This window comes from Pleurodeles waltl, chromosome 1_1 (assembly GCF_031143425.1).
Source record: "Pleurodeles waltl isolate 20211129_DDA chromosome 1_1, aPleWal1.hap1.20221129, whole genome shotgun sequence".
NCBI classification, from domain to species: domain Eukaryota; kingdom Metazoa; phylum Chordata; class Amphibia; order Caudata; family Salamandridae; genus Pleurodeles; species Pleurodeles waltl.
Genome location: NC_090436.1, coordinates 807,357,096 through 807,372,308, shown reverse-complemented (window position 1 = coordinate 807,372,308; position 15,213 = coordinate 807,357,096). Strand labels below are relative to the sequence as shown.

Below are 15,213 nucleotides of genomic sequence, written 5' to 3'. Positions count from 1 at the left end.
GAGATAGAGAGAGATCGAGAGAGAGAGAGAGAGTGTGTGAGTGTGTGTGTGTGTGTGTGTGTGTGTTCGTGTGTGTGTGTGTGTATATATATATATATATATATAAATAAATAATTATTTGCAGATCTCTGTACAGCATAGGTGGATATGCACGTCACATGCAACAGTGTCAGCCAGGCTGAAACAGGATAATAGTCTCCAAATCCCTGTCTAAGCACTCAGATCTTCCTGTCAGCAAGATTAAGCAGCTCAGCAGCAGTGTGCATGATGAGTGCATTCCGGACAGTGTGAGATTAGACAACTGGCGGTGATGAGGCGAGCTGAGCGCCGCAGCAGAGGGCTGCAGCCTGGGCATGGGTGGCTAACGGCTTCACCGTCTCGGTTCTTCCAGCAGAGGAATCTCTTTTAGAAAAAAATAAGGACATAGGGTCAAGAGAGGGGGGAAGAGAAAACAATATGCTGAAATTCAGGCAGCATGGTCAGTACCCCTTCTCATACCGCAGAGAACTCACAGGAATCCGGCGCACGTCAGATGCTAGCTATGTGTCCCACAGGGGCTCCACTCAAGGCCTGGGTCTCGAGGGCAACTTCAACTACTACATTGAGGATGAAGACGAGGAGGAAGAGGAAGAGGAACAAAGCGAAGAAGACAGAACCTCTTGGCAGGACAATAGGCTCTTCTCACTAGCCATCACTTGCCCATTCGTTCCCAAGAGCCATATGCTGAATATCAATGTGGGTGGCACCAGCTACCAGATTTCCTATGTGGTGGCGGCCAACCACCCAAAGACCCGCATAGGACGTTTGGCCACATACACTGACCACAAGCGCAAACTGGACTTATGCGATGATTATGCTGCAACAGCAGATGAGTACTTCTTTGATCGAGATCCGGCCGTCTTCCACCATATCTACAACTTCTATCGCACTGGTGTGCTGTATGTGCGTGACGAGCTGTGCCCGCGGAGCTTCATGGAAGAGATCAACTATTGGGGTGTGCGCATAAAGCATACACCACGCTGCTGCCGCATCTCATTTGAAGAGCGCCAAGATGAGCTGACGGAGCAGCTGAAGGTGCAGAGGGAGTTGCGTGCAGAGATGGAGGACGAGAGTGAAGAGCTCTTCCGTGACATGACCTATGGCCCGCTGCGCCGGCGACTTTGGAACCTGATGGAGAAGCCATTTTCCTCAGTCACAGCAAAGGCCATGGCTGTGGCCTCCAGCTTCTTTGTACTCATCTCAGTGGTAGCCATGACACTAAACACAGTGGAAGAGATGCAGCACCATGGGCACCCGGGCAAGTTTCCAAGCCGCCCATACCTTGAGCATGTGGAGACCTTATGCATCACCTTCTTCACCTTAGAATATATACTGCGCCTGGTCTCCACACCTGACCCACGCCGCTTCATACGCAGCGTTCTTAATGCTGTGGACCTTATAGCCATACTACCCTTGTATCTACAGCTCATCCTCGAGTGCTTTACCGGTGATGAGAACCAAGGTGGTAAGAGCCCTGCACATGAGCAGGAAATTGAAGCTGTGGGTCGGGTGGGTAAACTAGGGCAGGTTCTGCGCATAATGCGGCTTATGCGTATCTTCCGTATCCTCAAGCTGGCACGCCACTCTACAGGGCTGCGCGCATTTGGCTTCACCTTGCGTCAGTGCTACCAGCAGGTGGGTTGCCTGCTGCTCTTCATTGCCATGGGGATCTTCTCCTTCTCTGCCATGGTCTACACTGTGGAGCATGATGTGTCCGGCACCAACTTCACCAGCATCCCTCATGCCTGGTGGTGGGCTGCTGTAAGTATTTGAAAGAGCCAACCTTATTTTTTGTCTAAGTGATGGAAGTAGATGTAAATCGGACTATTCTGTTCACAGTAATTTATTAGTTTCTACAAATTAGGCAGCATTTCCTATTTTTTCAAAAAAGCACTACATTCCAGGTAACCTATTAAATAAGTCGAGTCAGCGAGAATGTGCAATATATCAGCGTGGTAAAATGGGTTAAACCAATGATGCCCTTGTGCTTAAAGTGTGCTGCTCATTTTGAAACAGCTTTTCAGGAAGAATTAGTCATTCTTACATTGGATCAGACATCTGGTGTTTACTGGTCTGCTCGGCAGAATTGTTACTTAACAGTCCTGGTTTGAAAATGTGGGCTCTTATCGGCTGCCAGTATTGGTGCAACAACTGTGTAACCTTTTTAGGCTTCCGAATATCTAGTTACGCATATTCTTCATTTTAGCTTGTCAAAGTTTGACAGCAAATTCGTGCTCGAAAATAAAAACAGTGTTTTAATCTTCAGTACACCTCCAAAATGCTGCTTAAAAAAAGAATAAACATATTAGCAATTAGAAACATTTTTGATGCATATAGTGAGTAGTTACATATACAAAGGTTTACTCGTAGATTAAATAGAATAAAACGACAGAACAACACGTTTCAGAATACATTAAACTAACAAACAAAAAGGCAGACGTGTAACGCCATGTGTTTCCACAGGTTTAATGTCATTTTGGCCAAAGGGCAGGCTTTTGAAGGCATTGCCCGGTACAAGGCACTGGGATAAATTAAAACAGAAGCAGTGCAGGGGAAGTAGCGCACAGTGCCGGAGAAATATTGCCTATTTCTTTTGTAGCTTTGAGGAGGTTCCTCTTGTTCTCTGTTCCTCTTCAGGGTGGTGGAAAAGAGAAGCAGGACTAATGGAAACGCATCTAACGAGATTGGCCTTTCCTCGCTTCCAAATAGCTTTTCCTCTTCTGGTTATAAATAGAAATATATTCATGATGTGTCCAAAGTAATTGTGCATCGACTTCGAAAGGATATTTAAAAGGTTGGGAGCTCTTTATACACCGTAGTGCGATTAACCGTCCAGGCTGACTAATACACACAGAAACAACGCCGCCCACGACCTATGTACGTAATTCCACTTGTCTGCTTTTATACGTGCATGCATTTTCATGTGTATTTATCTTTACTTCTTTTGCCTCCCGTCTCCAAAGCTCCACCCTCACCTACTCCTTTATCTCCCTCCTCTCTGTTTTCTTCTGCTGCCCCCTCTTTTTCTACATTACTCGGTTTGCATTGCTCATGTGAAGGCGGATTTGGAGATACAGTGGCATATTCACTGAGCTTTCATGCAGGGCAACAAGTAAAGTTACTTCACTCTGTTGTGTGAAAGGCAGAGAGCAGAAATGTACGACGTCAGGTAAGATGTGGCGCACTTTTGATCCCTCCTTGCACCGTCAGGCAGTTTGTAGCCTAGCGCACGCTTGTACCGTGATGCAAGGTTGTCTGCTCATGGATTGTCTTGATCTAGGAAGGAATCCTTTCCTGCACAAAAAACAACCCCTCAAGGCATTAGCTAGTGGTGCTACAAAACTCACCAGCAGCACTTGTGCGCTATAAAGAACAACTATAATTATGGAGTAGTAATGAATTAATGGTCTTTCTAGATTGCATTGTAATGTAATGGCACTTATAGTGTACTTGCTACTCCTGACGAGGCTTTGAGATGTTTTACAGAGGCTAGCACACTACTCCAGAACAAAAGGTTAGTACTTAATCTATTAGTTTATTATTGGTTATTAGTTTGTATTGGTTATCATTGGCAGCTACAGGTTAGCATTGGTTGTCGTTGGTTTTTGGAATTATAACTTGCAGTAAGAAGCTGTGTCAGGTTCTTCAGGCCAGCTAATCCACAGACCGGTAGCATGGTAAAATAAACCTCCATAAGGCACCAGCCATAATAAATTAAACAGCCTATTGATATTTGTTGTGGGAGCACAAAACATAGCAGGTTGTAGGCTAATCTGCACTTCCCATACCAAGGAATATTGCAATGCAAGAGTCCATAAGTGAGGGATACATTTCTGTTTTAAAAAAATCTCTCCATTATATTTATGCATAATGAAACATCAAACTGGTGCTCAAACCCACACTCTGAACAGTATATTCAACATCAGAGGGAAGCAGGACAGCACAAACATCCTCATATGGCTTCAGATAACATCATCTTGGACAGATAACATTTTAGGGATTGGCCAAATGACAATACGAATTTCCTAGAGGTGGCATAATCGAATGTAATTCTTGTTGCGACAGTCACGGGAGGAGGGAGGGAGAGAGGAGAGAGGAGAGAGGAGAGAGGAGAGAGGAGAGAGAGAGCGCGCTTAGGTGCATTACAGAATGCTGGAATTGACAAATGCTTCTTTATGCCACCTAAGGCCTCTTTCTTCCACCACTCTACACTTCATCTCTTTTCATTTGACTCTTTCACATTCTATTGCATCCCCTGTGTTCTCCCTTTGTCACTGTTTCACATCTTACTTGTCAATAATCTGTCTTTCTCTTCTGTCTTTTTCTCTGGGTCATGGTCTGATGAAAAGAACAGTCTCGTTCACCAAAAACAAGTGTTGGTGCCCCTAACCTGCAACCACCTGCACAAATTAAGCACAGAGAGTGGCTTGATTCTGGAGCTCCTGCAGTTCCTCAAGTTGACACTTAGAAACCAGAATAAAGCACATTCCAATGACATACCTTCATCCTACTAATAAAAGGCAAACGAGATTCAGTCAAATAAGGCTTGTGGCTAGAATAGGCTGAGTGTAAACAATCGCAGCAGGACTTTTACTGGCTTTGCCGGAGCATCCACAGACACTTCTCGATTAAGGCAACCTCGAAGAGATACACCTTTCCCTACAGGAGGAGTGGGATGCTGTTGTTTAGAAACTAAACTTCAGGATAAAGCTCTCATTCTCGATATTTATGGGACAAGGCACACTAAAGAAACTACCTTCCTAAATCAGGACCACAAATTTACTTTTTTTGTGTAAGCTTACAATTGTTTGATATTTACAAAGGAATTTGTAAGTAGTATCTTTATGAGTGCTGATTCTCCACACATAAAAAGATAGCACAGTCCTATCTTTTTATGTGCAGAGATTCCACACTCGTAAAGATACTAATCATACATCCCTGTGTGAAAACTAAACAGGGGCGTAGCGTTGAGGAGGGTGTTCGGGGTGCTACAACCCCTTAAAAATGTATTCTGTAGTAAATAATTGGGTACAGATGCATCAGTCAGGTGTGATGAATTATCTGGCACATTTGACCCTGGATTTTTAAATGTCCACACTGGCCATAAGCTCTCTCTCTCTCTGCCTTAGAAGGTGGTTAGTTTGAAAACTATTGTGTTTTAAGCACCACTAACCATCCACACTCCTCTCTCTTTCCACTGCCACTTAAGCCCCCCTCGTGTCCTACTTCCCATAATGTATTTTAACAAGATATGCTGACTAGCATGTTTAGGAAATCTGAAGCTTACACACCTCCAATCTCACTGACCAAGCTACATTCCAGATACTAAACAAATGTAAGTTTACCTTTGTGAATTAAGCCCCTAGTCTTCACGTCATGAAGAATGAGCCAGTTTGTCTGCACCCATGTCTGAATTATATTTGAGATAAAGTATCCTCAGCATACATTATAAGGATATTGCAAGTCACCCAGACTATGACCATATAGAGGAAATAAAGCTGAAACCCAAGTTCCTTTGTAACGTCATGGAACTCCAAGGTGATTTGTAATATTCTTTTAACATACAACAGATTGTATTTTATTATATAATACATGGCCAATTCATGACCATCAACTTAAATCCTTCATGTCTTGCTCATTTATGTGAAAGAGATGCTATGGCTACAGACATGCATGATGAAAGTGGACTCTGCATTGCAAAGTGAAACACACCAAAAACAGTTAGGAATTTGTTGCAGAAACATATAGTTTAATGTAATTTAATGTAAATCAGAGTAAAAAGGTTTGCAGAGTGAGGAGTAACGTCCCAAGAGATTCTTGTTTTCCTGCAATGCCCTGTAAAATAAACATGTTGCCATAATTGTCTCCTTTGTGCTGATCACTGTTCATTTTCGAAAACTGATCATAAGAAGGAAAAGAGTTTAACCTGCAGGTGTAGTAATTCTCTGCGACCTCCTTTTCCACCATGGTTGGTGGCTCTAGCAGCAGACATGAACAAGTCACACCTCTAATGTAATAAATTCTTACATTTGAATTGGTACATCATTTTCTTCTTACAGGAGACTAGAAGTGTTGCAACTAAAATATACTAGGGAAATTGGGACAGTCTTTTATACAGGGATTGCAGGCTGCCATGTGTTAGACTGTAGATAAATGTGACATTACCAAGGTTGGCACAGAAATCATCAATCAATTACGCAATAGTTTGAGAATCATCAGTGTATGTATAAAAGTGTGTGGCAAGTGACATTAGAAATTCATATAGTGGTGGGACACATACGTTAAACAGTGAAGATGAAAGGCATAACAGGTGGAAAACCTTTTGACCCTGATTACAAGTAGAAGTGCTACTTATGGCACCTGTTAAACAACAATACCATGGGGTTTGTTATTTATTGGGTACGATAAATAGCGGCTATTATGAGTTTCTGGGAGATGCCATCCGGATTTTGGTGTTTATCACACCAAAATCCGAATGATACAGTAATTAGCGTATGGTTTTCGTCTGTTAGATTTCGAAAGGTTTTACCTGCTGAAATGTAACTAAGTTTGAGCTATTTAATACCCAATTCATAATTCTGGCCCTTGTGTAAACAGGGGTTTACGGATGGTTCTGAACAAAAAAAGAAACACTGACGTAATCCGGATCTAAAGATCACTAAAGGGCATATTTATACTCCGTCTGCGCCGATTGTGCGTAAAAAAGTTTGACGCACAATCAGCGCAAACGTTGCCCCGTATTTAAACTTTAACGCCCGAGCCCGCGGATGACAAAATTCCGCCGTGTGCGTAATTTTTAGGATGCGGCAACCCGCCTTGCGTTAATTATATGTAAGGTAGGCGTTCCCATCCAAAAAATGGCGTAAACAGCCGTGCGTCGTATTTATGCTTTCGGGCAAAAATGACACACGGCCGGGAGGCGGAGCCAGAAAATGACACACAGCCCGATTTGCGTCAAAAATTAACACCTGGGTCAGGGCAGGCGTTAAAATGGGGCAAACACACCTGTATTTAATCACAACACACAGAACAAACAGCAGAGCAGCAACAGATTCTAATCCAGCGTGCACGCAGACGCAGAGCCCAGCAGCAACAACAGCAGCTACAACAACACCAGCAGGGACCCCAAAGGCAGCGCAGAAGGCAGGAGAGGATATTCCACCCAAGAACAACCCTTCAGGGCCTCAGGGAACACAACATCATACAGAGGTACCGGTTGAACTGGCAGGCCATTCAGCTGCTGCTGCGAAACATTGAACAGCAGTTGGCCCCCACTTTGGTGACACCCCGCACCATCCCAACAGAAACAAAGCTGCTTGCTGTACTTCACATGCTGGCAAGTGGCTCTTTCCTAACAACTGGTGCCCTGGTTGGTGGAATATCACAACCATCATTCTCCGCCTTTTTGCCCAAAGTACTGGATGCCATCATTCGACTGACACCCCGCCACATCTGCACATCTGAAGAAGCAGCAGGAAACAAAACAGGGGTTCTACGCAATCAGTGGCTTCCCACATGTCCTTGGTGCAATCGACTGCACACATGTACGCCTTGTGCCACCTGCTGCAACTGAACACCTCTACCGCAACAGGAAGCACACACATTCCATCAACGTGCAGGCCATAGTCGATCACCTGGGATTGATCACCAACATCGTGGCTAAATATCCTGGGAGTGTACATGACTCATACATCTTCCGTCACTGCACCATCAATCAACACTTCCAGGATGAACGGTATGGCAATGGACTACTTGGTAAGTACAAAAACCTACTTATATACACACTGCACAGCAACCCTCTAGGACACACAACACATACACCACAACAGCAACATGTGAACAGGAACACACTGAGGTCGTGACATCACTAGCCATGTTTCTTAAGTCACCATTAAACCTGTCACACATTGGAAATTACTGTACAGCCTAATGTGAAGACGTCAATGAGTGTGGTTGCCTAAATGTCACCTTGCAAATTGTAAGAGTCCCAATGACCTTAACATTAATACAGTGCATAAGTTTCAAGGTATGGGATGTCCAGGGTACTTTGATATGAACGTGTTAACAACACTTTCAATTGTAACTGTGCATGGAACTATCATCTCACCCCCAGTGAAGACACACGGACACCTGTATCCCAAGTCACAAAGCTAGGGAGGGCACACTGTACTGCAAATCCCAAAACATACTGCTGACAAACGGTTAGCAGACAAACACTCGTTCAGCCAAGGAAACAACACAATGCAGATGGTACAGCCTACAAGCATAGGATGTCACATTAGTACACAAAAGAGTCACAGACAACACAAGACAACTACTGCCATTAAAGGTCTTTTCAATAGTGCCAGCTACATCAACATGATCCCATTTATTTTCTCTTGCAGCTGATCAGGGGTATGGCATCCAGCCATGGATTATGACACCATTTGGCAACCCAAGTACAGCTGCAGAGCGTGCATACAACGAGGCCCATAGGAGGACACGCAGCATTGTCGAGCGGACCTTCGGCATCCTCAAGTCAAAGTTCTGCTGCCTCGACATCACTGATGGTAGCCTCCTATATTCCCCTGAGATGGTCTGTAGGATCATCCTCACATGTTCAATATTGCACAACATTTGTATCAAAAGAAACATCCCCCTCCTGGAACCAGAGCCACACATGCCTGAAGAGGAGGAAGAGGAGGATGCTGGCCTGCAACAGGAGGGGGAACTACAGAACACAGCTGCTGGTATACTCAGACGGCAACAGATTGTAAATAATTTCTTCTGAATATGATCACCTTCACCACTTTAGTTAACTAATTTAAATAAACACCTATTCTAATCACCATATCATGGTTTGGCTATTCCTTTTTGCACACCTTCATCTCTACTTATCAGAATAAGAGTGTTGCCTCATAGAGCATTGCTGAGATACTGAGTGGGACACGGAACATCCCAGAGCTAATGTGATGCCTAACATACAATGGTCACATACACACACACTCTTAATGACAAATATCATGTACATATCTCCTTTGAAGGCCAATATCAGAGGACCACAACTATTTCACACATACATGTTGAAAGCAAGGTCCAGCGCAGCATATGGCACACAACTATGACACCATCACTCAATAAGGGGACAACAAGCCTCATACATGAGGCAGTCAATGTGCTTTGACATCACTAACAGGAATGTCTGACAAGACCCTTGACAGCAGTTAGTCCAACTGCATCCAATATTTGTAAGGAATATCTGTGACTAGAGTTCCATAGAAGCAGAACATAGACAGCACAAGTGCCACACATATGACATGCATTGCACACACGACATTCCATGCACATGTCAGCCCATTTCCTAACTCCTGACACACCCATGCACCTGGTCACAACCCACCTGTTGGAAGAGGTCCCTGGAATACTAAGATGTGTACCCTGATAATACCTCCTCTACACACACAGACCAACATTAGCAAACCAGTGTGCTACACCCTTTCCTAAGGTATGCCATAGTCATACAACATCTGACTGCATGGACGTCAGGTCAATTTATACACTGTCTTCTAGTTTCAATGCCCTGTAAGCACATGTAGATTGCTTCCCCTTGTGAAAATGTCTGTTGGCCCTTCGAATGCAAGTCTCACCTACAGGACTGGTGAGAAACAGATGCAGCCCACACCTGTGATCACCTCCATGCACACCACCCATTTAAAAAAGCACTGCCCCTGATGATGCCTGGAACAGCATAGGAGTTGCCATTATGTCAAACACACCGTCAACCATTGATACTAATTAAGCCGTGTAACACAGCCCTTGGGTTCATTTGTCACCTCCAAAAACAGAGGACATACACAGTTTGACATGTCAACTGTCTAGTTTGTCCTCCAAACAGTCTCAGTCAGACCACTGATTATGTAACTTGTCCAGTAGCTGGCTCCTGAATCACCTTGCATTCTGTCAGGCTGACTGGCAACTGTCTGTGCGTCACACTAAAGAATCCCTGTGTCTACATATGTACCACACGTGTGTAAGAAAACCTCCCATTCATCAGGGGGCATTGGGCATGGGCTTCTTCCATGCATACCCAAATACATTGTAAAGCATCATCTGCCTTTTAACTGTACCATTTGAGTTACATCCTCTTGGAAATGCATAATTCATGGCCCATCCCTTGTCTGGGTTGCATATATGCATGAATGACAAAGTGTGACAGTGTCCCAGGGTGATAGGCAGGGATTGGGTACGGGGCTTTCAGCACAAACAGCAACCTCTGATAATGTACATGAATAATACACAAATGTCAGAACCATGACAGTTCACACACAGCATCACAGTGCGCACAACATAGTGATGGGCCGTGTGTGGTGAATAGCTGCGAGAATAAACAGCACAGAGGCTATGATGTTCCCAGATGCAGTGGGAAGTGCAGAGGCCAACCTGTGTACAAATGTTGTAATGACACCTGCCGGAACATGACAACTGAGACATTATCTCACTCAGCACACCAAGGTTGCCCTGTTGACTGTCTCATTACACGTCTTTAGTGACAGGGTGGGACCATCCACATGTTGGTTCACATGTCCAGATCTACTTTACTCACATTGATCAACAAAGGATACTCAGTAGTTACAGGAATAGCTGCCACTGACTCATGATGAGTCCTGGACCGAACTGTGACAAATTACACCCCAAACAATCTACAGGATCATCATTGGACCACACACATGAACAAGACACCTATGTGCAATTGATCACTGGAAGTATGTGGACACGTGCTGTCTTGTATGCTGGTCCACCACAGCCACTTGATAGTTGGGGCTTACTTCTATGGCCTCAGCTGTGGTGTCATCATACATATGAGATTGACCCTTGTCTGTCTGTGCAAACAACATGGTACCCACTTCCTCATTGCATGTGTATGACTCACTGTGAGATTCATCAACTAGTGCCTAGGAAGCTCTTACCAATACTCTAGGATATAGGATGTAGAAAATGTGGACCATTGACATGAACATGCGTCTGCCATCCATCTGGTGCATGCTATGTCGCATGTGGTGTCTACGTGACCCTAAAACTTGGAAGTATACTTTACGGGTGTTGTTACATGTATTACTAATACATGCCCTTGCTCATTCCAAATTTGACTAGCATCTTAGGATTGGACACATGAACGTCACATTCATACAACCATATGTACGATAATGCTTCATGTGATATACACACACACTTGGTCAACCAACACATTAGTTGTCAAACCACACACTTTGAGCCAAAGGCATTTAGGTATTGTACATATGTGCGTCACATTGTTATCCTCTCCTTATGACAAACATGCACGATTTGTGCCACACATATATGTAGGCCACACTTATGACCATCTATGACGTCAGCCAACTGTAAACATACTGTGAAGGGTGTAGTGGATGATATTCCGCTGCAGTATGATGTCACACATGTGAACATACACCATCAACACCATACTGTCTTCAATTAGCCAATCTCTGATGTGTTCCAAATGTAAAATAACCAAAAAACAAGTAAAAATGCCCCAAACCAGTTAATGCACTGTAATTTTGACATCCCTAGCGGTGTGCGTCATTTTTTGTTTACCAAAATTGTATTTGCGTCATTTTCTTTTACGCACAGGAGTGAAATTTAGCCCGCATCCAGATATTTGTACAGTCCATGTATCATTATGTGGATGTGGGTTAATATTCACGTCTGTGCGTAAAAAAAAATGACGCAAATACAGTTTTGTGCAACAAAAAATGACGCATAACGCGAAAAAGGCGGGACTTTTTATACAGGAAGTGATGTAATAGGATATCCTGTTTACAGATCATGTACAGTGGGTGTACTTTCACTTTCACTTTGCAGTCTATGATCCTTCTAGACTGTGTGGCTGTGTAGAGAGTGTTGTCTAGAGATTTTGTGCTGTATTTGTCCTGTGTGCTATCTGTAAAGTCCTTTTGTGAAATAAATATTGTTTGTGTATACTGTAGTACTGTGTTTTGTCTACATTTGTCCATTTATCTTGTGTATTTCTTGTTTGTGGGAGTCTGTTGTGGGTAGTGTTAGTTTGGGGATAGTTGGGCTCTTTTGGGCCCATATTTATACTTTTTGACGCAAAACTGCGCTAACGCAGTTTTGCGTCAAAAAAATTAGCGCCGGCTAACGCCATTCTGAAGCGCCATGCGGGCGCCGTATTTAATCAATGACGTTAGCCGGCGTTAGCTGCCGGCGCTGCCTGGTGTGCGTGGAAAAAAACTACGTGCACCAGGCAGCGCCGGCGTAGGGGGATATGGAGTTTGGGCGTGAAAAAATGGGGCAAGTCAGGCTGAGGCAAATTTTTCGCCTCAACACGATTTGCGTCATTTTTTTTCACTCCCAACCCCCATTGAAATGACTCCTGTCTTAGCAAAGACAGGAGTCATGCCCCCTTGCCCAATGGCCATGCCCAGGGGACTTATGTCCCCTGGGCATGGTCATTGGGCATAGTGGCATGTAGGGGGACACAAATCAGGCCCCCCTATGCCACCCAAAAAAAATATATATATACCTACCTGAACTTACCTTAAGTTTCGAGGGATGGGTCCCTCCATCCTTGGATGTCCTCCTGGGGTGGGCAAGGGTGACAGGGGGTGCCCCTGGGGGCATGGGAGGGCACCTCTGGGCTCCTTCCGAGCCCACAGGTCCCTTAACGCCTGCCCTGACCAGACGTTAAAAAACGGCGCAAAAGCGGGCGTACGTCATTTTTTTTGACCCGCCCACTCCCGGGTGTGAATTTTGCCCGGGAGTGTAAATACGACGCACATGCCTCGGAGTCAATTTTTTAGACGGGAACGCCTACCTTGCATATCATTAACGCAAAGTAGGTGTCCACGCTAAAAAATGACGCAAACTCCATGGACTTTGGCGCTAGACGCGTCTAACGCCAAAGTATTAATATGGAGTTAGTTTTGCGTCGGAATTGCGTCAAAAAAAACGCAATTCCGGCGCAAACGGAGTATAAATATGCCCCTTGGTGTTTAGGTTTACTTTTTTCTGTCTTTTTACCCCTACTTTCACCCATTTCCACTTTCTATTTCTTTTACCCCTATTCCTTATCTTCAACTTTAAGTATGTCTGGTAGGCCACGTCTTGGCAGGATGGGGGAAGAGGAGTTGGGGGGCTTCATCTGGCTGGTGAAACATTTCTTGCAGCTCATGATGCAGGCAGGGGGCAGGGTCATACAGGGGTACCCGACAGAGGCACGCAGAATCCGGTGGGGAAAGGTGCTGCATCACCTGCAGCGTGTGTATGCCAGCCAGAGGAGTGACCACCAGCTGAAGCACCAGTGGGCTGACCTCATCACCAGGGAGCAGGATCTCTTGGACCACCTGGGAATCATGATTGGTGGCACTGTTGGCGAGTACGACTATTGTTAATGTGCACAATTAAATGCTCTGTAGTGACATCAGGGGATTAGTGCAATGTATGCCAGCTAACTTGATGACTGTGTGTAATGCTGGGGAAATATAAGGGGATCATTGATGCACTATGGCAAGGATCACAATTGCTAGCTGTCAGGTAGCACGTGCTCCGCAAATTTACAGGTAACTTTACCATGAAGGAAATTGGTGCATCTTTTTGTCAGCACAGCTAACAAAATAGGAGCCAATCATGTCTACATAGGGTATTATTGACAGAGAAGTACAGATGTACCAACATTTAGGCCAACTATGTTGACGCAATTGCTAGACTGACTTTAGAATCACTACATGATGCTGAAAATTAGTGCTGCCTTCACGTCAATTGATAATAGCAAAGTGGCTCAAACATTGGTCTCATGTTAGTCTGGTGAGTGTGGAAGGAAAGCGTTCACAGAAGTACTATGAATGTGTGGGATTATTGTGTTCTTTGATCTTTTTGGATACATGTCAGTTCATGATTTGAAAACATCGTGAAAAGGTGTAAGGTGCCCTCAGCTAACATCTTAAGATGTTTGTTGGAATTAGTTGAGCCACAATCCAAATATGGATGGCAGTCCAAGTGTGTGCACATGGCTTCACATCTCCATGGTTGGTGCAAATCACCATAGCTGGGCCACATCAATTGACTCTACTGTAACAACAGGATGGCTTACAGGAGTCTCTGCCCCTCCCTCTGTACATTGGGCCTATGTGCAATAAATGTGTCATGGCCACAAGGCATGTTTGACTGGTAATGCAGTCCTCAAGTAACCAGGCGATGGATGTTTCTCTTGGATGCACATGATGAGACGATTACACTCCATATTTTTTAGTGCTCACCAATTATGGGGCAAGTTTGCAACCACATGATAGTTAGGGCCAATGTATGTGTGCAGATATGTGTGTAACTGTCACAGGAGACCCATGCTATGTACAAATTGGCCGTGAAATATCAGATGATGTACCATCATGTCTGAATGGCTGCCATTTCCTTATTCAGCCTACACATTGTAAATTATTATGAAATTGTTGCACTGTGCACAGATTTTGAGCACATTTCTTCCTTCCATACCTTACAGGTGGACCGGCACCCTACACTGTGGGAGAGGTGGCGACATTTGGGGACCCCGACCACTCCAGTAAGTGTTGATATGTCTGTTATGTGTTGTGGTTGCTGGTTATGGACTCGTGTGAGTTGGACGCATAGCAAGGTGTGATGCGTTGGGCATGTTTTTCACTTGTTCTATGAGTGGGAATGCAGTTCTCACATGTTTTGAGTTTGCCAATGCGTATCCAATGGTATCATGTAGGGATTGTAGGACATCCCTGTAGGCCCCACTGTGAGTACAGGGGATAGTCATGTGTCTGACATTTGTATCACCAAGAGTCGCAATGGAAGTCAGCCCCTATTTAGTCAGCCTGTCAGACCCACATTCTCTAAGATTGGTGGAGCTAATAGCTTCCCAATAGACATCTGCTTCACTATTTACCTACGTAAGTTTGAAACAGTAGGTAGAACCTCTTAGCAGCATGTACTTCCACATGTAGTGCATCAAGTCTGTGGAACCTGAGTGTAATGGCCTAGGTGTGCATGCGATTCATGATCATGGGTGTTCTAGCAACTCTGTGTCTGATGTAAGTCAGGCCTCACTGGAAGTATATGTTGTGTACTAAGTTGGCTGCATTTCCTGAGATGTCTGACCCTATGAGTGCTCTAGGGTTTGCTGACTCCAAATTGTAG

The 15,213-nt window shown here is 44.4% G+C and overlaps 1 protein-coding gene across 1 annotated transcript in view; it reads left to right on the top strand.

The window, feature by feature from the left end:
- Positions 1 to 244: 244 nt before the first annotated feature.
- KCNV2 (potassium voltage-gated channel modifier subfamily V member 2) overlaps positions 245 to 15,213 on the top strand; it is a 105,493-nt gene continuing 90,524 nt past the window's right edge. Inside the window, exon 1 of the mRNA XM_069228441.1 lies at positions 245 to 1,800. Coding sequence (XP_069084542.1) covers positions 457 to 1,800 — 1,344 coding nt within the window. The 5' untranslated portion in view covers positions 245 to 456. The remainder of the gene's footprint in view (positions 1,801 to 15,213) is intronic.